The 23813-nt window shown below is 38.5% G+C and overlaps 1 protein-coding gene across 1 annotated transcript; it reads left to right on the plus strand.

Annotated features, from left to right (window-relative positions):
- The first annotated feature begins 452 nt into the window (after nt 1–452).
- On the plus strand, nt 453–23156 carry KLRG1 (killer cell lectin like receptor G1). The gene is made up of 5 exons (XM_032159569.2): nt 453–534; nt 2981–3085; nt 5878–6047; nt 21386–21486; nt 21836–23156. Exons 1-5 carry the CDS (start codon nt 453–455, stop codon nt 21945–21947), a joined length of 570 nt encoding a protein of 189 aa, XP_032015460.1. The 3' UTR covers nt 21948–23156.
- Nucleotides 23157–23813: the final 657 nt, after the last annotated feature.

A 23813-nucleotide genomic window follows, 5' to 3' on the forward strand; every position in this document is an offset into this window, starting at 1 on the left:
TTGTTTATCACTACCCAAAAGTTCCAAGAAACGATGAAGTCAGTCTCATTTGGCATACATCTACTTTTTCAGAAGAAAACAAAGCAGAGAAAAAATTCTGAGAGAAATTCATAGCTAGTAACCCCTCTCACTTTTATTTTAGTTTCCATAACTGAAATTGCTGGACTTGAGAGCAATTTTTCCTTGCTCAACAGAATTAGGTGAGATGGGGAATCAATTTAATATATATTTAATGAGCATCTAGAGTGTCATGGGGCAAAAAAATAGCAACTTAAAATATTAATTTCTATAGGCAGCCCCCAAATTTGAATCATTTCCTGAAAAATTACTTCTGCTTTTGTCAAGTTTCCTGCTAGCAGTTTAGAGATTGGGCTGTTTCCTCACTGATACATATCCCTTCACACTTCTATAACTTAACTCTCTCAACTGCATGTGAAAGATCTTAGCTGAAGATGACTGACAGTGTTATTTATTCCATGTTAGAGTTGCCTACGGCAACCCAAGCCCAGAATGACCACGGACCACAGCAAAAATGTGAGTTAACCAAGGTAGCATGGAAGACAATGCATAGTGACAGTAGGCTATGGATGAATGGGGAGTAGAGTAAGTTTAAAGCAGAGGGTGCAGAAGAATCGAGGATAATTTGAGGAAATACTTTTGGTTCAGTTTAAAGTCCAGAGTTGGAATATGGAAAGTTGGTGTATGGTACAGGATCTGATCTTAGGTCTCAGGTAAACTCTTTTCTAACCGTTCACTTCTTTAATCACATCTTAGAAACCCAACCTAGGGCACTGCTGTTATTCCTTCTTGCTCCTAGCTAAAGCAGGAACTTTGTTGGGAGAACTTTATCTCTTTAGTTGTATTCGGAGTAACCTTGGACCAGCTGTTTAAATTCTAGGTATGGCTGTTTTTCTGACTATGGAATGAGGAGGACACCAATAGTTTCCTAGTAAGATTTTTGTCAGGAAAGAAACTGATTTACATATCTAGATTTTTTTTTTTTTTTAACTTCACAGTGTTGCACTAGAAAGGTGACAGGGAAGAAAAAGTATCAAGAACACTACAGATAATAGTCTCTGTGACTGAGGATTTGAAGGCAAAAGAGCCATTTTTACATAGAGCCTTGAGAGAATATTATCTGAGACAGACAGGTAATAGTGTAAATGCCAAAATTAATCCTTGATTTTGTATCGTAGGCAGTAAACTCTCACGAGGTATATTCTTTAGGGTAGTTCCCTAAGCTTTCTCTCTTTTTACTACATAGTTTTACTATTATAATTTTTAATGTCTTTTGAGAGTGTTGCCTTAATTTGCTAAATCATTCTAGTATACTTGGGATATTTAGACCTATTTCTATTACTATAAATTATACAGCATTGGACATCTTTATTTGTGTAATCTTTTCCTATTTTTGCATCATATCTATGTTAATTTCTAAGGAATAGAAATATTAAGTTAGAAGTAATGTATATCTCAAAGTATATGTTCAAGGTCACACACACAACTGGTGATAAATTGGAACCTAGTTGGAACTATTTAGAGGCTTTCAATATATACTTAAAGTAAATTTTAAAAATTTACTTTACTTTTTGAATTGGCTTGTGGTTACACAAATTCAATTATGGTTTGATATCTTTTTAAAATTTAGCATAACACAAAAATGAACATTTGTGTATTTCATTAAATGTTCTCTTGTGATGCAAGTGTATTTTTAAAAGTTTTACTAGAAATCTAATGCTTTTGGATTCATCAGTCCAAATATTTATTATGCAGAATTCTCTCTTTATGAAGGCATCTCTCATAAATTTTTTTCTTTAAGAAGTTCAGAATACTCCATAGATACACACATATATAGAATAATTTATCTAAAATTTAAACAGAAAATTGAAGTCCAAATAGGCAAGTTTAATTTCCTAATTAAATGTTATTAAGCAAAGGAATCAAAATTAGAACTTTTGCTCGTTACACGTAATTTCTACACTATTGCACTATGAGATACCTTTGATTTTAAAATAAAGATTTGCTGAAAATACTTCCATTTTTCAAATTTAAAATTTAGATTTAGGTTGTATGCAACATAGCTAACATGAGGTAGTGTCCTATTCTTAAACTTGGCATCAACTTAAACTTACTGCTCTTTTAGTAACAACAGTTTACAAAGCACTTCTGAAATGTAGATTATTTTTATTTAAATTTTATGTATTTAAATTTTGAGTAGATAATATGTTTACATGGTTCAAAATTCAAAAGGTACAAAAGAAAGTAAGGTAAAAAGTCTTTTTCCTATTTTGTCTCCAGTGACTGTTTTTTCCATTCCAGAGGCAAACAATGTTATCAGATTCTTGGGTGTGCTTGCAGAGATATTTGTATATCTTGTTCTGCAGAATGTTTCTTTGTCTTGACTATATATCTTACAAAATATTCCATATCAGTTAAAAAAAAGCCAGTCTTTATTAGAGCTATATATTCACTTTATGGATATATCAAAAATGTATTTGACTGGCCTTTTACTGATAGAATGTAGATTGTATTCAGTCTTCTCCTCCTACAAATATTGCTGCCATGAATAAATATGACATTTTGCACCGGTGAGTATCTGTAGGAAAAATTTCTTAAGGAGAAATTTCTAGGTCAAAGGATACATGCCTTTGCCATTTTGGTAGATATTGCCAAATTGTCCTCCGAAGAGGTACCAATTTATATTCTCACCACCTAAGTATGAGACAGTGTAAGTCACAATTTCAAAGGAAAAAAGCATTCTTTATCTTGATAAATAGAGTAAGTTCTCTGATACAGGTGTTGGTGGTTACCTTAGACTTTAGAGCAAGTTCCTGACACATCTAGAAAAGGAATCTTTATGGCCTGGATCTCAGTTCCCATCAGGCCAAATTGCTTTAAGATGCGCTATCCTTCCCTGACTTTCTCTTTTCTTTCAACCTGTCTTCTGACTCAGGAGTGTGCTTTGACTCTGTTGTTGCAGCTTCCTCTTCCAGGCCTTCTTGTTCTTGCCTTGTGGCAATAGCTCTGGGGCTTCTGACTGCAGTTCTTATGAGTGTGCTGCTATACCAGTGGATCCTGTGCCAGGGTAAGTGCAAACTTAAACCAAAATTAATCTTTCATTTTATATTATAAAAGCAATATAACATGGCAGAAGCTTTGAAAAATCAAAAAATAATTCAAACAAAATAAATCTCCATCTGTATGCAACTATTTCCTGGGTATAGCCTTTGACCACGTGCATTTGTATAAGCATGTATTTTCTTTTTTCTTTTTGTTTTTTGAGACAGAGTCTTCCTCTATCAGCCAGGCTGTGGGTGATAGATTTGTGTGCTGCTATACCAGTGGATCCTGTGCCACTGTACAATCACAGCTCACTGCAGCCTTGACCTCCTTAGGCTCAAGTGATCCACCTCAGCGTCTCGAGTAGCTGGGACCACAGGCACATACCACCATGCCTGGCTGATTTTTGTATTATTATTATTTTTTTTTTTGTAGAGATATTTCACCATGTTGCCCAGGCTGATCTCAAACTCGTGGGCTCAAGCCATTTGCCCTTCTTGGCCTCCCAAAGTGCTGGGATTATAGGTGTGAGCCACTGCACCTGACCATATTTTCTTAATAGAACTGCAGTCAAGTCCTCTTAAAATTTCTCCCACCTTTCTTTTAATGCAAGGTTGAGAGTAGTTCTTATCGCAGTATGCTCATAATTTTGTATATTGCTTTTTAATTTTATGTTGCCAGAAACATTTCCTTACTGCCATATTTATTGTGATGATTGAGTTATAATATTAATGATGTTTAACTTTTCACATAATAGATATACCATAATGTAATTAAACATAGTCTGATTTTTTTTTTTTTTTTTTTTTTTGCCATTCGGGTGCTTTCACGTTTTCTAAAACTAATTTTTCTAAGTTTAGTTCTTCTAGGTCCTTAAATCTAGTGATCTAGAGGACTCTCAGTTTGTTGTTTTACAGTCTAGAGTCCTAGCTTAAGTTTATGTTTTTAGGGGATGATAGTGACAGATTACACAGCAGTGATTTATTAGGATCCTTTTTTTTAATTAAAAAAAATTTTTTTTTGAGACAGAGTCTCTCAATGTTGCCTGGACTGAAGTGCAATGGTGTGATCTCAGCTCACTGCAACCTCTGCCTCCCAGGTTCAAGCGATTCTTGTGCCTCAGCCTCCCAAGTAGCTGGGATTACAGGCACCCACCACCATGCCTGGCTAAGTTTTTGTATTTTTATTACAGACGGGGTTTCACTATATTGGCCAAGTTGGCCTCGAACTCCTGACCTCGTGATCTGCCTGCCTTGTCCTCCCAAAGTGCTGAGATTACAGGAGTGAGCCACTGTGCTCTGCCAATTTATTAGGGTTCTAAGAGTTCAGCTCCAGGGCTTCTACCTCAGATCCAATTCCGACCTTTGACAAAAAGGAACTCCTAGGGAAGTTGGGAATTTCTAATCCAGGCTGAGTAATGTCACAGTTCTATGGAAAAAGCACAAATCTATAAGGTGCCAATTTAACAGCTTGATCTCCAGAACTTATATTGGTGTATGCCAGGCCTTCCTAGAGAACAATTATCTAATATTTATATGAAAAGTACTAGTTTCCCCACTTTGTAACTCCCAAATCTAGAGTAGATGTATACTCTATTCTGCAATTATATATCTACACACGTGCTCATGGAGTATAATGGCTCATACTTGCTCACTGTAGAATTGTACTTATGGCGAGTTTATGCACATATGTTTAAGTATTGAAACTGAAGTAGAAAATCAATAGAATTTTGGAATCTTGGTTGGAATTACCTTGAAAGCATATTCAGTTCCCTTTCATCTTTGTTTGTTTTTGAGACAGTGTCTTTCTCTGTTGCCCAGGCTGGAGTGCAGTGGCGTGATCTTGGCTCACTGCCACCTTTGCCTCCTGGGTTCAAGTGATTCTCATGCCTCAGCTCGTAAGTAGCTGGGATTACAGGCGGGTGCCACCATGCCTGGCTGATTTTTTTGTATTTTTAGTAGAGATGAGGTTTCACCATGTTGGCCAGGCTGATCTTGAACTCCTGGCCTCATGTGAGCCACCTGCCTCGGCCTCCCGAAGTGCTGGGATTACAAGAGTGAGCCACCATGCCTGGCCAGTTCCCTTTCATCTCGACAGAACTGTGAGCCAACCATTTTAAAGGAATGCAGATCTTCTGTATTTAAAAGAGCTCGGTTAGGGCTTTCTATCACTTTTCACCTTAGCACCTGTTATGCTTCTCTGCCAGAAAACTCTTGAAAAAATATCAAAGTAAGTTCTTTTTGCTGAGATATAAGTGTTTTTTTCCAGTTTTCAATGGTGAGAGACAGTTACATCTGTGATAATAAAAAAGCAAAACCTTTCATTCTAGTTAAGTTTGCTTTTCCTAATTTATTTTTGGCATTTTCAGTTGGGCATTCTGAATGATTCTGCCTGATTTAAGCAATATACATTATGCAATTATGCAATATATACACTGAGCAAAGACAGTACACAGATGCATATTATACAAATTCACAGTTATCTGTTGTGTGTATATTACATATGCACAGAGATCTCTAGCACAAGTAAAGTACTTGCTCCAGAGTTTTCAGGCAGACTGTTGTATGCTTTCTTCTTTGTTCCTTCAGTTATAGTCATATTCTTGTGTAGTGGAATATATACTTAGTAGATGATGGGGTTGGACATTATGAGGTATTCAAATTGACACCATGCATTGTTACACACTTCTCTAACCCTTAATCTGAAAAGTGGTGGAGCAGGGAAGACCCGGGGCTGCCATCTTCCATTTTATCTCCCATTTCATTTCCAAGACTGAGTGGTCCATAAAGATGTGAACCAGGTCCTCTTCTTTCCTAGGCTCCAACTACTCCACTTGTGCCAGCTGTCCTAGCTGCCCAGACCACTGGATGAAATATGGTAACCATTGTTATTATTTCTCAGTGGAGAAAAAGGACTGGAATTCTAGTCTGGAATTCTGCCTAGCCAGAGACTCACACCTCCTTGTGATAACAGACAAACAAGAAATGGTAAATGCAAACATTTAGAAAATGTAGGGTTTTTGTTTTGTTTGTTTTTGTTTTTTTTAAACTGCTATTTAAATGTATCATGTATCCTCTTTTGAGGAACAGAAGGAATCTGTGATTTGGGGGGGATACTATATTCTTCCCCTTCCCTCTTCTTTTCTTTCCTCTTCTTCTACTTCTGCCTTCTTCCCTCTCCCTCCCCACTCTTTACCCTTATGCTGTCTGACCCAACAAACCTCAGTTACAGCAACCCAGATGCTTGTATAGGATGTAAGTGCGTATGTGGGGCAAGGAGGCAGAAGGATGGCGAATGTTTTGGAGAGGAATGAGACCTGAAATACAGGTCTAGTTAAAAGAAGTCTTAGGTCCAGAAACATACAGGTCCAACAACAAGGCAGCAGATTTTTTTTTTCTTTTGATGGAGTCTCCCTCTGTCATCCAGGCTGGAGCACAGTGGCGCGATCTTGGCTCACTGCAACTTCCGCCTCCCAGGTTCAAGCGATTCTCCTGCCTCAGCCTCCCAAGTAGCTGGAACTACAGGCACGTGCCACCATGCCCAGCTAATTTTTTGTATTTTTAGTAGAGACGGGATTTCACCATGTTAGCCAGGATGGTCTCGATCTCCTGACCTTGTGATCCGCCCACCTCGGCCTCCCAAAGTGCTGGGATTACAGGCGTGAGCCACTGTGCCAGGCCTTATATAGTGGAACTTGGGAGGGAGGGAAAGATAGAGATCATGGGGACAGTGATTATGGCAAGGGCTTAAATGCCTTCTTTTACAAAGTTTTCCCTTAATTCACTGGAATCCAGTAAGTTCCAGACTGCAATGTCGAGAAAGTTGGGATATAAGGAAGAAAACACGCATGCACGCGCGCGCGCGTGTGTGTGTGTGTGTGTGTGTGTGGTGGCCTCCACTTCCTTCAGGCCCCTCAGATCCTTCCTATCCACCCAGCAATCTCTTGGAAAAGAGCTTGCTATTAGTCCTAGACCATCTCAAGGCAATACAAGGAATTGACATACTGAGGTTGCCTAGCATAAAAATCAATCAAATTCTAATTTGTCAACATAAATAACATCTATAAGGAAAACAAGAAATCTTAGTTTCGTGTTTAGTGCTAATTTGATACTGATTTTTGTGTTTTGCTATTGTTTTCTGTTTTCTTTTTTTGGGTAGAATCTAGTCACAGAGAACAGTTTATTGAGAATTAAACTATATTAACTTACTTTGGGAAAAATCCAGAGGTTACTCTAAAGCAGTTGGGGAGAACATATAGTTCCTAAATTTTATAGCTACCTATATAACTACCTATATAAAGCATACAGATTCTTGTTTTCTGTCAAAGGAACACTTACTCCTTTGGAATTCCACATAGAATCTAAACTCTAAATCATTCCACATTTGTGACTAACATTTTTTTTTAAAGCCTTCTCTAAGGGAGGTGGCAGAATGCATTGAGCTGTATTCATTAAACATGTGTTCTTAGTTTTATGGCCTCCAGCAATATAGCCTTGCTTTCTGGACCTTGTTGTAGCAACTCCTATTCTCATTCTGATACAGTGGCTCCGAGGATTTGAACTGACTAAAGTCAGTAGCAGAAGTGAGCCATGAACTTGAAACATTGAGGGCAAAACTGATAAACAAGAGTCGTGAGTCATAGCACAAGACACTGCCACAGAAAATTGTGGTGTAGCAGCTACTATAAATTTCACAGTGTGATCATGAGCGGTGAGGAGGGACAGGATGAAGGGCACAGAGTATCTGGGAAAATGGCAATATTTCTGTTTCTCTGAGGTACCCAGAGGAAGGGCAGGATCATTAGAGGGATTTTGTCCTTCCTTTGTTTCCTGACATGCCCCCATCCCTGAGACTATTGTTGAGTAAAACCAGCAGAGTCACACTCACTGCATTTCCAAATTGAGTTTATTTTCTCCTAAGGCTCCTTGGGGCCAAGTCAGTGCTGGAGACGGCGGAATGTCCCTGCTAGATGTCGTTAAGTTTTACTTTTAACATTCCTGTGGAATCTTACTTGATTCTCTAGTTTAATTCTTTTTCTTGCTCCGGCTTTTGCCAGATTCTGTAGAACCAAATTGACTTTTACATGCCCTGCTGTGTCTCTTGTTCTAGTGTTATTATTCTTTTGTTCTCAGGACGAGATTTACATACTATTTTGAGGTATGTACAATGTTTCTAGTATCATACTGGGGTCTGAGCCACTACCAAAAAAGCAAGAAGTAAAAATAAAAAAGAGAGCTCTATGGATCTATTAAAACTGAAGTTTTTCAAACTGACATTCCATTGGTGGAGAGTGCAGCTAGAGAATTTTGTTGCTATATGTAGAATCTACAGGCTTATGGAAAATATCCCTCTCATGCTGTTAAATGGTCATCTTTCAGTGAGATACTTAAGTAGAGTTCACCTCCTATCTTAGATCACTTATGGCAAAGTGTACAATAGTAACAGAGCCTACCATGGATTGAGCACTTGCTTTTTGCCAGATGTTTTATGTATAGTATTCTTTTTTTTTTTCCTTTTGAGATGGAGTTTTGCTCTTGTTGCCCAGGCTGAAGTGCAGTGGCACAATCTCGGCTCACTGCAACCTCTGCCTCTGGGGTTCAAGCAATTCTCCTGCCTTAGCCTCCCGAGTAGCTGGGGTTACAGGCGCCTGCCTCCATGCCTGGCCTTTATGTATAGTATTCTTAATCGTCACAGCAATTCTAAAAAGTAGAGTTCAACATCCCCATTTTGTTGGTGAATGAATACAATTCAGAGGAATTTGCTGCGCGTAGTGGCTCCTGCCTGTAATCCCAGCACTTTTGAGAGGCTGAGGTGGGTGGATCACTTGAGGTCAGGAGTTCAAGACCAGCCTGGATAACATGGTGAAACCCCGTCTCTGCTAAAAATATAAAAATTAGCTGGGTGTGCTGTTGTGCACCTGTAATCCCAGCTTCTTGGGAGGCTAAGGCACCCGAATCATTTGAACCCAGGAGGTGGAGGCTGCAGTGAGCTGAGACTGCACCACTGCACGCCAGCTTAGGCAGCAGAGTGAGACGCTGTCTCAAAAAAAAAAAAAAAAAAAAAAAAACTTGGAGAATTAATGAGTATAAGTCTAAGGCTACAAATCTGGCAGAGCCAAATTTTAAATTCTACTCCAGTGGGCACGGTGGTTCACGCCTGTAATCCTAGCACTTTGCGAGGCCATGGCAGGTGGATTGCTTGAACCCAGAATTCAAGACCAGCCTGGGCAACATGGGGAGACCCTGCCTCTACAAAAAAATACAGAAATTAGCTGGGTGTGGTGGCACACACCTGTGGTCCCAGCTACTCAGGAGGCTGAGGTGGGAGAATCCGCTGAACCCAGGAAGTCGAGGCTGCAGTTAGCCGTAATCACACCACTGCACTCCAGCCTGGGCAACAGAGCGAGACTCTGTCTCAAAAAAAAAAAAAATCCACATCAACTCACCTTCAAAGTCACTTATAGAAATATTGTATTTGACAGCTTCCAGAATCCATTTTGCACATGCTCAACAAGATAACTTTTTCTGCGAATTGTCTTCTGGTTTCTTTTCTATACATATTTTAAAATTTTTTTGAATTGACATACAGAATGTACATTGTATGACTGTGGATATTTAAATTTATTTATTGTGATGAGGTCTCACTATGTTGCCCAGGCTGGTCTTGAACTCCTGGGCTCAAGTGATCCTCCCGCCTTGGTCTCCCAAAGTGCTGGGATTATAGGCTTAAATATATTTAAAATAGTGAGATGTTTTCTTATTATCTCTTTTTTTTTTCTGTCTGGGACTTCAAGATTATTCTTGATAGAGAAAATAAAATGGAAATTAAATTGCTCTGTTATTTTCTCATTTTTGTGTTAACATTATGGTGTCAGCCCTTGCTTCTTCTTGCCCTTTGAGTATATCTTTAGATGTTTGGATATATTCAAATTCTTGATTTTTCTTGCCATTTTTCCCCCATCAAGCTCAGTTCATCCTGGACGTTGTTAGCCCTGGTTCCTTATAGTTATTCGTATGTTATTTTAAAGTATGCATTTGTTAGTGAGTTCCCAGTGAAACTGCTTTGATTTCTTTAAATCTATTCTGATGCTCCTTGCCCTGTAATATCTCTCTTCCTCATTATCATAATTTGGAATTATATGATCCAGATTTACTGTTGCAACAACCTCTCATTCAACTTTACCTGTCTTCCTGACCTTGGGATTCCCCGAACTTTTGACATTGGCTTCTCACATACTTAGGATTTACATCTAATAATACCCAAGGTTTCCTTCTTTGGGTGCAGCAATGCAAACACTATGGTAACATGGTCACTTTTCTGTATATTTTTAATCAGGTAATGAAAACAGCTTGGTCTCTTTCAGACAGTCATGAGTGTGCTTTTACTATAGTTCTTACTAGCTATGCAAACTTCAGCAACTTTCTTAACCTTTTTGACTCTCAGTTTCCTCATGTACAAAGTGAAGATAAAACTTTCTAGACTGTCCGGGCGCGGTGGCTCATGCCTGTAATTCCAGCACTTTGGGAGGCCGAGGTTGGTGAATGATTTGAGGTCAGAAGTTCAAGACCTGGCCAATATGGTGAAACCCCATCTATACTAAAAATACAAAATTAGCTGGGTGTGGTGGTGCGTGTCTATAATCCCAGCTACTCAGGAGGCTGAGGCAGGAGAATCACTTGAGCCCTGGAGGCAGAGGTCACAGTGAGCCGAGATCAGGCCACTGCACTCCAGCCTGGGAGACAGAGTGATACTCTGTCTCAAAAACACAAAAAACTCAAAAAACAATATAAAGCCTAGAGCCAAAAATAACTTTTTACTTTACTCTTCTGTGTCCCAAGACATACAATTTCAGTAAAATATGCATCACAGAGTAAATTATGACTGGTTAAATTAAGTATTTTGTTTATGAGGAAATCTGAGATGATATGTCAGAAGATTCAAAGAAATGGCTGGAAACACAGCATAGATGGCAGGGGAATTATTTTACTCTGGAGGTCTTCACAGTCTGGTAATGTGTGTCTTTTGTCATGCTTCTTTATAATCAGATTAAGCAGCTAGTGTGAACTGCATAACAAGGGATGGGCATGATAAGCTAGGATATTTCCACTATTTTTTAACTTAAAAAATTGTGGGAAAATATGCATAACATAAAATGTACTATTTTAACCATTTTCAAGTGTGCAATTCAGTGGCATTAAGGACATTCACATTGTTGTACAACCATCACTACCATCATCTCCAGAACTTTTTCATCATCTCCAACTGAAGCTCTGTACCTCTTAAACACTAACTCCCCTCCCTCTAGCCCCTGGTAATCACTATTCTACTTACCACATCTATGAATTTGCCTACTCTGTCCTTTAGTGTCTAGCTTATTCACTTAGAATACTGTTTTCAAGGTTCTTCCGTGTTGTAGCATGTATCAAAGTTATGGCTGAATAACATTCTATTATATGGATATACTACATTTTGTTTGTCCATTTATTCATCAGTGGATGCCTGGGATGCTGCCACCTTTTGACTGTTGAGAGTAAGGCTGCTGTGAACTTGGATATCCATCTGTTGACAAACACAGTTTCCACCAGCTTTTAAAAAGAGGAGCAAATGATGGTTTACAGAGCAGGGCTTATTGACTTTTAGCGTTGCGTACTTACACAAAATTATAGGGAAAATTCTTATTGATATTAAGCTCTAGTAATTTGTAACCTGTCAAATTTTCCTTTGAAATTTCTTAATGTTATTTGCATGTTTTTAGATGATGGTAATTAATGTGTTCATATTATAGGATATCTGAAAAGTCTGGAAACAGGCTAAACTTATTTTTAAACAGTATGTTAGTTACAGTTTCAAGTAATATGCTCTATATTTTTACTCAATCTTGAGACATGTTTTCAAGTGAAACATATCTAAATTTAAAGCAATAGATATAATTATTTTTAGACCTTATGAGTACTCTGTAGTGTAATTTTTTCAAATTAGTAATTACATCCTTTGCTTTAAATACTTCACCTGGAAAAGTGTCTGAAGAAAAACATATTAATGATATTTGAAAATATGAGACTGTAGGGTTCCCCAGTGCCTGGCTTTCTTTCTGTGTATTGGCTGAAAATCGCAGAGGGCCTTGACTGCTCTGTGACCCACCCAGCTACAGGTTTTTCCCCTGCAGGGCTCCACCCAAACCCTGGCCTTGAACATTTCCAGTCACTGATAAAGGTATTTAGGTTGCCACTCAAAACACTGAAATAAACTAGCCCCAGCCCTAAGTCAGATTCCTTAAACCCTCATAAAATCTCCATCTCTCATCCCCCTGGCTGTGGACATACGTAGGTCAAATGCTGCTTTTCTCTGGCTGTCCATCGTGAGTGTTGCTGCAGCCTTCTGTAAGTTCCCCTAATAGATGCTTTGCACAGATCACCTTGACGTTTAGTGCCTTATTCTATGGTATCCCAACCAACCCCATCTCATGATGATTTGGGGTTCTCCCTTGTGGGAATTCCCGCCGCTGCTTTTGGGATGATTTCAGCCATGGATTTGGTGGGACAAAACAGAGATATACTGCCTAAAAATACACTTACCCTATGTTTTTAGGTGTTTTGGAACCCATTATTTTATATTCTGCTTTTATCAAACAGCATTATTTCATTCTTGGTTTTTGCTAAGCATTAAATTATTTCCAGGTAACAAAAAGTTGCAACCAGATTTTATTTTATTTTTTATTTAGTTTTAAGAATTATTTTTACACATCCTGCATCGTTCCACTATTGCTTAAATTTTTTCATATTCTTAGATAAAATTCTCCTTATTTTCAATTGTCATGAGCTATGAGCATATTTATAGAAATCATTTTGCTTGCAGTTATTTATTTACATTATATTCCCTAAAATTAAGTTGGCTAATCAAAAGATATGATTTTATAGTTTTGATGTATTATTAGTTTTTATTAATATGGGTTGAAATCACTTACATACATTCTGTAAACCATGTTAATTTGGAAGTTTAAGGGGTATGCTTTGTGCCTTAATGATATTTTAGTTTCAGTTAAAAATACTACATACAGAAGTGTGTGTGGAAGGTATAAATGTTGAACTAAAAAAGCAAAAAAAGGAAAAGAAAAGAAAAAGTGCACCTGATTTTATTTGTTTGGGTTTTATCTTCACTTTGCTTTTAGGGTTTGCATTTTTTCTAAAATATAAGCAAACATTACAAACTCTAAGTGACATAACACCTAAGCGTTCTAGCTCACACCCTCTCTGGGTGACAAGAGTTCTCAGTTACCACCTTTACCTATACTTCTGTTGTTGTTGTTGTTTGAGACTCTCACCCAGGCTGGAGTGCAATGACACAATCTCATCTCACTGCAACCTCCGCCTCCTAGGCTCAAATGATCCTCCTGCAACCTCCGCCTCCTAGGCTCAAATGATCCTCCTATCTCAGCCTCCCAAGTAGCCGGGACTACAGGCATGTGCCACCATGCCCAGCTAATTTTCATATTTTTTGTATTAATGGGGTTTCGCCATGTTACCCAGGCTGGTCTCGAACTCCTGGGCTCAGGAGATTTTCCTGCCTTGGCCTCTCAAGGTGATGGAAGTACAGATGTGAGCCACTGCACCAGACCAATTTGTACTTTCATGCTGCTTCTATATTCTCCCTCTTTCTCTAATACACACACACACACATATTATCCATGAGTACATAGAACATAAGGTTATTGCACTATGGTTTTGAAGGCCTCTTCCAAGTGGGAAGGTTTTTGAGTGAAAGTGCCATAATAAACATTTTTAATATCCAGCCTCACCAATGAGAAGTTGTAGAAGGACCGACTGATCAAGTGACTTAGAATTCTATGGGTCTTGAGGGTAGTAAATGAGCACAGGATTGGGGTTTGTACGTGGGCATTAGCTAATCCTAGCTCTTCAGATTCTAATTGAAATTTCTGAGCAAATCTTTATCAATTTCTGTGCTTCATTAGCTGCCGTTCCTCCTCTTGAAATGAAAGAAAAAGAAATGGACTATTTTTCTCATAGTATCAGTGGAGAAATGGGGAATCACTCTTTTTCTTCCTTTTGTTAATTTTATTTTTTCAAATATTTAGCTTACAATTTTTGATTTGAATATACTCAAATTTTATATACTTTGAATGCAGTAACATTTATTTTTGAATCTTTTAGATCATGGCTATCGTTACCACACCAATTTTGTGAAAATATTAAAAAAAATCCATTCTTTTTTTCTTAAGTTAAATAATTCTTTAAACAAGTTGGTTAAAGAAATGCAAAACTTTTAAGCAATCTTGAAAATTACAGTGTCATTTCATCTGTCGTATACTTCATTCACTCTCCGGTCTACCTCCTTACCCACAGCGTGCACAGTTAAGTGTTCCACAGACAGAAAGTAAAAAATACAGAGTTTGTGTTCAGAGGGTTTTAACTTCTTGCAGCATAATGCCTGATTGTGTGTTCTTTATTTCTATAAATACTTATTAAACATAATTTTTAAAAAAAGAGATGGGATCTTGCTCTGTTACCCAGGCTGGAGAGCAATGGCATGATCACAGCTCACTTTAGCCTCAAACTCCTGGGCTCAAGTGATCCTCCTCCCTGCCTCTGCCTCCCAAGTAGCTGAAACTACAAGCACATGCCACCATGCCTGGTTGGCTACATTTTTTACTTTTCGTAAAGATAGAGTGTTACTATGTTTTCCAGGCTGGTCCCAAACTCCTGGCCTCAAGTAATCCTCTCACCTTGGCCTCCCAAATTGCTGGTATTACAGGCATGAGCCACTGTGCCTGGTCTGCATTTATTGAGTATAATTTTATATCTTTTTCTAGGTGCTAGGGATATGGTAGTCAAGAGTTGTTGCTATTATGTTTACATTTTATTATTTTAAAGGAAAATGATATTTTAAATTTAATTTTGTTATTAACATTTTTTAAATTGACACATAATAATTATATATATAGGGTATTTATCTGAAGGAAATAAAATCAGTGTGTTGAAGAGATATCTTCACTCTCATATGTATTGTAGCAATATTGACAATAGCCAAGATATGAAATCAACCTAAATGTTCAACAACAAATAAATGGATAAAGAAAACAACACAAGAACAGAAAACCAAACACCGCATGTTCTCACTCATAAGTAGAAGTTGAACAATGAGAACACATGGATGCAGGGAGGGGAACATCACACACCGGGCCTGTGGAGGGTGGGGGGCAAGGGGAGGGATAGCATTAGGAGAAATACCTAATGTAGGTGACTAGTTGATGGGTGCAGTAATCCACCATGGCACGTGTATACCTATGTAACAAAACTGCACATTCTGCACATGTACCCCGGAACTTAAAGTATAATAATGAAAGATGAAATAAAGAAAATGTGGTATGTATACACAATAGAATACTAATCAGTCGTAGAAAATAAAGAAATCCTGTCATTCATAGCAAAATGGATGGAACTAGAGGACACGGTGTTAAGTGAAATAAACCAGGAACAGAAAGTTAAACACTGCATGTTCTCGCTTATGTGAAAACTAAAAAAAATGTTGACCTCAGAACAGAGGATAGAAGAAGCTGGGAAAGGCTGGAGAAGGGGAGGTTAGGGAGACTCATGTTAAAGGATACAAAATTACAGCTAGATAGGCAGAATAAGTTCTAATGTTCTATAGCAGTGGTCTCCAACATTTTTAGCACCAGGCACCAGTTTCGTGAAAGACAGTTTTTCCATGGACCGTTGTTGGGGGATGGTTTCAGGATGAAACTGTTCCACCTCAGATCATCAGGCATTAGTTAGATTCTCATAAGGAGCAGGCAACCTAGATCCCTCACATGCGCAGTTCACGATAGGGTTTGTACTCCTATGAGAATCCAATGCCGCCACTGCTCCGCTGATCTGACAGGAGACAGAACTCAGGCAGTAATGCTGGCTCGCCTAGCCAGTCACCTCCTGCTGTGCAGCCCAGTTCCTAATAGGCCACAGACCGGCACCTTGCATGGCCTGGGGGTTGGGGACCCTTGTTCTATAGCACTGCAGGGTAACCTATAGTTAACAACCATTTATTGTATATTTTCAAATAGCTAGAAGAGAGGATTTTGAATGTTCCCAACACAAAGAAATGGTAAATGTTTGAAGTGATAGGCTAATTATCCTGCTCTGATCATTACACATTGCATACATGTTACGTGTGCTTTCATTTTCTTCGGAAGAGACAGACAAAACTAAACAAATGAATATGGTGATATGTGCTTTAAAGAAAATGAAACAGTATGATATAATAGTAACTGTGAATACTATTTTAGATTGATTAGTTAAGGAAGGCCTCTTTGGGGGGGAACATTTGAGTTGATATCTCGACCTGATTGACAGCCATATAGAAATCTTGGGTAAGATATTCCAGGCAGAGGGAAAAACTATGCAAAGACCCTAAAGCAAGAATGACCTTGGCATGTTAAAGGAAAAGAAAGAAGGCTCACGTGGCTGGAACCTAGGAAGTGAGTAAATGGTTAGCAGGGGCTAGATTATGTAGGACTGTGCGTACACAGTAAGGATTTTAGATTTTATTCTGTGTGACAAGTGAGACTACTGGAGGACATTAATCAGGGGCACAGAGTGATTAAAAGTTTAGCACTGGGAGAGAAAACTTGGATGATTATTTGATAAGGAGACTTGGGTGAATTCTTTCACCCATATGACCTTGTCTTCTCATCTCTAAAGGTGAGGATAATAATAGTTGCCTATCTTCCAAGATTGTCAAGAATTTCATAACTGGAAAGAATCCTAGAAAATATCTAAGCTAAATCCTCATAAAGAAGTTGACGCTCAGCCAGATTAAACCACCTGCTCATCTTCAGATAGGAGGACAGAGCTAGGAGCCTCCAGAATTTTGTTTCTGTTTTGTTTTCCTAAATGCCATACTGCATATCCAGTATTTCAAATGATATTGGGAATGAACGCAAAGGGACTTTTCAAACCTTAGAGTACAATACAAATGTAAGAGATAATTGTTTTCAGGATACTGGGCTCTGAGAGAATAAAGTTTTCATAAGGAATAGATTATTTGGGAAGAAAAGCATTGATAAACAAGTTGTACTGATTTTTCAAATGCTTCGTCTAGGAGCCACCACAGTCGTGTCCTGAATGGAAACAGGACTGAAACCCAGTGAAGAGAAAATAGAGGTTATTCTGACCATGAGAAACAGCACAAAAGACTCCTTTTCTCTCCTGTAGTCTCTCTACTAGAAGTGCAAAGAGGCTTTCTGCCTTTCTTAACTTTATTTTATTTTGTTTTTTTTGAGACAGAGTCTCACTCCGTCACCCAGGCTGGAGTGCAGTGGTGCCATCTCGGCTCACTGCAATCTCTGCCTCCTGGGATCAAGCGATTCTCATGCCTCAGTCTCCCAAGTAGCTGGGATTACAGGTGCCCGCCACCACGCCTAATTTATTTTTTTATTTTTAATTTTTATTAGAGATGGGGTTTTTGTACCGCATTCACCAGGCTGGTCTCAAACTTCTGACCTCAAGTGATCCACTAGCCTTGGCCTCCCTAAGTGCTGGGATCACAGGTGTGAGCCACTGTGCCTGGCCCTCCCTTAACTTTAGAAGAGCAACTCTTTATTTGTGCTGATGCAGGATCCAAGTAGGCAAAGAGACAGTTAAGAGCAGAGCCCATTTGTTTGTATCCTCTTTTATTTCATTGAGCAGTGGTTTGTAGTTCTCCTTGAAGAGGTCCTTCACATCCCTTGTAAGTTGGATTCCTAGGTATTTTATTCTCTTTGAAGCAATTGTGAATGGGAGTTCACTCATGATTTGGCTCTCTGTTTGTCTGTTATTGGTGTACAAGAATCCTTGTAATTTTTGTACATTGATTTTGTATCCTGAGACTTCGCTGAAGTTGCTAATCAGCTTAAGGAGATTTTGGGCTGAGACAATGGGGTTTTCTAGATATACAATCATGTCATCTGCAAACAGGGACAATTTGACTTCCTCTTTTCCTAATTGCATACCCTTTATTTCCTTCTCCTGCCTGATTGCTCTGGCCAGAACTTCCAGCACTATGTTGAATAGGAGCGGTGAGAGAGGGCATCCCTGTCTTGTGCCAGTTTTCAGAGGGAATGCTTCCAGTTTTTGCCCATTCAGTATGATATTCGCTGTGGGTTTGTGGTAGATAGCTCTTATTATTTTGAGATACGTCCCATCAATACCTAATTTATTGAGAGTTTTTAGCATGAAGGGTTGTTGAATTTTGTCAAAGGTCTTTTCTGCATCTATTGAGATAATCATGTGGTTTTTGTCTTTGGTTCTGTTTATATGCTGGATTACATTTATTGATTTGCGTATGTTGAACCAGCCTTGCGGAGAACATTCCATGCTCATGGGTTGGAAGAATCAATATCGTGAAAATGGCCATACTGCCCAAGGTAATTTATAGATTCAATGCCATCCCCATCAAGCTACCAATGACTTTCTTCACAGAATTGGAAAAAACTACTTTAAAGTTCATATGGAACCAAAAAAGAGCCCGCATCGCCAAGTCAATCCTAAGCCACAAGAACAAAGCTGGAGGCATCATGCTACCTGACTTCAAACTATACTACAAGGCTACAGTAACCAAAACAGCATGGTACTGGTACCACAACAGAGACATAGATCAATGGAACAGAACAGAGACCTCAGAAATGATGCCGCATATCTACAACTATCTGATCTTTGACAAACCTGACAAAAACAAGAAATGGGGAAAGGATTCCCTATTTAATAAATGGTGCTGGGAAAACTGGCCAGCCATATGTAGAAAGCTGAAACTGGATCCCTTCCTTACACCTCATACAAAAATTAATTCAAGATGGATTAAAGACTTAAATGTTAGACCTAAAACCATTAAAATCCTACAAGAAAACCTAGGCAATACCATTCAGGACATAGGCGTGGGCAAGGACTTCATGTCTAAAACACCAAAAGCAATGGCAACAAAAGCCAAAATTGACAAATGGGATCTAATTAAACTAAAGAGCTTCTGCACAGCAAAAGAAACTACCATCAGAGTGAACAGGCAACCTACAGAATGGGAGAAAATTTTTGCAACCTACTCATCTGACAAAGGGCTAATATCCAGAATCTACAATGAACTCAAACAAATTTACAAGAAAAAAACAACCCCATCGAAAAGTGGGCAAAGGACATGAACAGCCACTTCTCAAAAGAAGACATTTATGCAGCCAAAAAACACATGAAGAAATGCTCATCATCACTGGCCATCAGAGAAATGCAAATCAAAACCACAGTGAGATACCATCTCACCCCAGTTAGAATGGCCATCATTAAAAAATCAGGAAACAACAGGTGCTGGAGAGGATGTGGAGAAATAGGAACACTTTGACACTGTTGGTGGGACTGTAAACTAGTTCAACCATTGTGGAAGTCAGTGTGGCGATTCCTCAGGGATCTCGAACTAGAAATACCATTTGACCCAGCCATCCCATTACTGGGTATATACCCAAAGGACTATAAATCATGCTGCTATAAAGACACATGCACACATATGTTTATTGCGGCACTATTCACAATAGCAAAGAGTTGGAACCAACCCAAATGTCCAACAACAATAGACTGGATTAAGAAAATGTGGCACATATACACCATGGAATACTATGCAGCCATAAAAAATGATGAGTTCGTGTCCTTTGTAGGGACATGGATGAAACTGGAAAACATCATTCTCAGTAAACTATCGCAAGGACAAAAAACCAAACACAGCATGTTCTCACTCATAGGTGGGAATTGAACAATGAGAACTCATGGACACAGGAAGGGGCACATCACGCTCCGGGGACTGTTGTGGGGTTGGGGGAGAGGGGAGGGACAGCATTAGGAGATACACCTAATGCTAAATGACGAGTTAATGGGTGCAGGAAATCAACATGGCACATGGATACATATGTAACAAACCTGCACATTGTGCACATGTACCCTAAAACCTGAAGTATAATAAAAAAAAAAAAAAGAGCAGAGCCCATAAATGTTTACTCTTCAGCAACCGTCTTTCAGGAGTGGAATTAAAACAACATCGAAATGGGACATCTGGTAGTATCATAATCACCATAGGCAGTTGAAATTGTATTGCTTTCTTAGTAGTTTCTAGATTAAAAAGAATATTTTATTCCAAAAGTACTTAACCAATTAAGCTGTCATTAGAAAATATTGAAAGTGTAATTGTTAATTACACCAACACTAAATCCTACAACAAAATTACCTTGGATTATCTTTTTAACCTTTTAATCTATTTTAATCTTTAACATTTTATTTTATTTATAGAGCCAATTCTCTTAGGATATAAACTTCTTCATTTGAATGTCAGACTTTGCAGATCAAAGCATCTTTTATCTCTGTTCTGTTGGGTAACATGGCACACATAAGTGGTGTAGCCAATTTACCTTTACCTTAAACTTGTTCCCTTAAGAACTGTTTTTTTCTTGCCATATACAAGATTGACGAGGACATGGAAAATGAGACTTCAGTGGGGGAAAAAGATCAAGAATATTGCTATAGGCTTAATCATAATTTATGTACTTAAGGATGATGGGAAAGATGACCACTTCTGCAGCAAATGTTTAGCTTCTTTCTTTTGAAATAATCTGAATACCTATCAGGTGCTCCCTTTAATTAAGGAGAAAATTGCAATGGAAGGTAGAGATGTAATATTATCTTATTTGCTACATTATAAGGATCCAGTTATGGACAGAAAGGTCAATTCTAGGATGCTGCTCCTCTCTACAGTTAACACATCTTTAGAATTAGATGTTAAATGATAAATTAGTTATTTAGAGTGAATAATTGTCTTAGCTTGGGCTGCTCTAACAAAATACCATAGACTGGATGGCTTGAACAACAGATGTTTCTCTCTCTCAGTTCTGAAGGCTGGAAAATCCAACATCAAGGTTCTCTGGCTCCTGGTGAGGACCTACTTCTGGCTTGCACATGGCTGCCTTTTTGTTATATCCTCACTTGGCAGAGAGAGTGTTTTTATCTCTTCCTCCTCTTATAAGGACACTAATTGCATCATGGAGGCCCCACCCTCATGGCCTCATCTAACACCTAATTACTTGCTAAAGGCTCCACCAGCAGATACCATCACATTAGGGGTTAGGGGTTCAACATATCGATTTTAGGAAGCATTCAGTCCTTAAGAGTGGTGATGATGGAGGGTGTAAGGAATGCTAGTTTGTCTTTTAATTAATTACTTAACTTAGTATTAGGAATCCAATGTGGAAAGGAATAATTGTTTGACTGTGACATTAGGTCCCTTTTTTGGTTTTCAACCTCTCCCTTAGAGCCTGCTCCAAGTTTTCCTCAGTGAGTCCTTTCGTTGGATTGGTCTGAGGAACAATTCTGGCTGGAGGTGGGAAGACGGATCACCTCTAAACTTCTCAAGGTAAGGGGCTTCAAAGGAATGCAAAAAAGGAGAGAGAGGAAAAAGGAAAGCCAAATTATGATACTTGGGGAATAGATTAAGAAGAGCAGATGGAGCGGAGAGGAAAGAGTGAAAAGGAGAGGAAATAGGGAACAAGGAAGGGAATGAACAATGGGTAAGGGCAAAAAAAAAAAAAAAGGGATAACATTTTAAAGAGATGCTGTTGAACAATTTTAATTCTTCTGCTGTTCGGGGGAATTAGGGGCCTGAATAGGGAGAAAGAATTTGCTTAATTTTTATCCCTTCATGCCTTTCAACTCCTTTTCTGTGCATGCGGCCTTAAGTGATTGACTTTTCTGATTTCTTACAGGATTTCTTCTAACAGCTTGGTGCAGACATGCGGTGCCATCAACAAAAATGGTCTTCAAGCCTCAAGCTGTGAAGTTCCTTTACAGTGGGTGTGTAAGAAGGTCAGACCTTGATGGGTGACCACTCTGTCCTGACCCTCAGATCTGTCATGTATCCCTAAAAGGAGGGAGCTGGCCACTGGCTGTTGGGAAAGCCATGAGTATATAGTTAGCAAATACTGAACTTTCTCAGATATGGCATTAGATGCAAGACAATCTCCTAGGGATTGATGCCTAACTGATGGATTCTCTTTGAGACTATTTAGATATTATGTGAGCAATTTAAAGACCAGATCTAAGCAAATTTTTGAAACAGATGTTTGTTTTTTGTATTTCTCAGTATGGCAACTAATGCTGCCACTCTCATCCCCATCCCAACCATCTCTGTCAAAAATATACCTTTTTCATATTATATTCTGAACTAATCTGATAAAATCTATGCCAATATATACTATTGCTTATGTACTAGAGAAGTACATTATTGCTGTACTCCTCTTGTACATTACTGATCCCTGATGGTATATTTCTATCCTAACAGTGACCCTTTGCAGATCAAGCTTTATTCTAAAGAATAAACCTAGCTGGCATGTTGGTGTGTACCTGTAGTCCTAGCTATTTGGGAAGCTGAAGTGGGAGGGTCACTTGAGCCCAGGAGTTTGAGGCTGCAGTGAGCTATGATTGTGCCACTGTACTCCAGCCTGGGAGATAGAGCAAGACTCCATCTCTAAAAAAAAGAAAAAAAAAATGCTAATGTGAGAATATAAATTGTGGGAAGTGAGTGAGGGCAAGGTGGTACTTCCCTCCTTCTGAGCTCTTCACACGTAATGCAAAAACCCGGTCTTAATTGATTTTGTTTTTATTCTGAGTATGCATAGATGTGGTTGAATGAACCAATGTGTGATTGTATCTTTTCCATTCTGTGACTGTTTGACCTGCATATTAATTTCAAGATAGCAGTCAATTCAATAAGGCATTTTCATAGAGGAAAGTTTACAGAAACAGTTTATGTGGTTGGATCACCAAATTATCTTAGGTACCAAGGCCTCAAAAATAAGAAAAACTTTATTATTTCTCCTTAGTAGAGTTTGGAGATACAGAAGGACAGAAGGTACAGTAATGAAGGAGACCATAATTCTGTAGTGTTGATGATCCTGTATTGTAATCTTTTTCTCTTTATCTTTCATAGTTTTTTTAAAAACTATACTATATCTTTTCTACCCCGTATCCCAAATACCTAAGATAGTGCTTACATTCAGTGACTATTAAATAAATAAATGGATGAATAAAAAATAAGAATGAAAACTGTTCATTCTAGTTATTTCTGTTAGCCCATAAATTAGAGGAATTGAAGATGAGAAAAACAGTATATCCTAATCCTCCCTAACTCACCAATATGAGTCTTCAGTAGCTAACTCTAAAAACGCAAATGGCCAGTTAATTTGGATACAATGCTCATAGAAGGAAGTCATGGAAACAAGCTCCCATCCCCTAGTGATCTCTTTCCTTTGGCTCTGGTGCAGGAAGTATTCCTTAGTTATGGATATGATGGTAGTGACTCTCAATTAAGGATGTAATGATAGCGATTCCATGTGGGCCATGGCTTGGCTACTACAGGGTGCACAATTTCATTTACTTATTGAAAGATAAGAAAACGAGAACTATAGTCGGGTCTTAAATTCTCATCTGAGCAGGCAGGATGTGTGCAGACCTCCTCTGTGACTAGGGTTCAGGCCTTTTATAAGGATTTATCCCTATTATCAGAATTGGGTGTAGTTCTTCACTGCTTTGTCTCCCTTAAGGTTGTTACAAGAGAAGTAACAGTTTACTTCCTGGTTGCTTATTTATTCCTTAGACTTATTTATGAAGGGCTGGGGTCAGTTAGTAACTCAATTCTTGTACCTTACCTAGTGAAATAAAGTTTGGTAAAACTAGAAACTAACA

The sequence above is a fragment of the Hylobates moloch genome, unplaced genomic scaffold, assembly GCF_009828535.3.
Source record: "Hylobates moloch isolate HMO894 unplaced genomic scaffold, HMol_V3 SCAFFOLD_8, whole genome shotgun sequence".
Taxonomy (NCBI): domain Eukaryota; kingdom Metazoa; phylum Chordata; class Mammalia; order Primates; family Hylobatidae; genus Hylobates; species Hylobates moloch.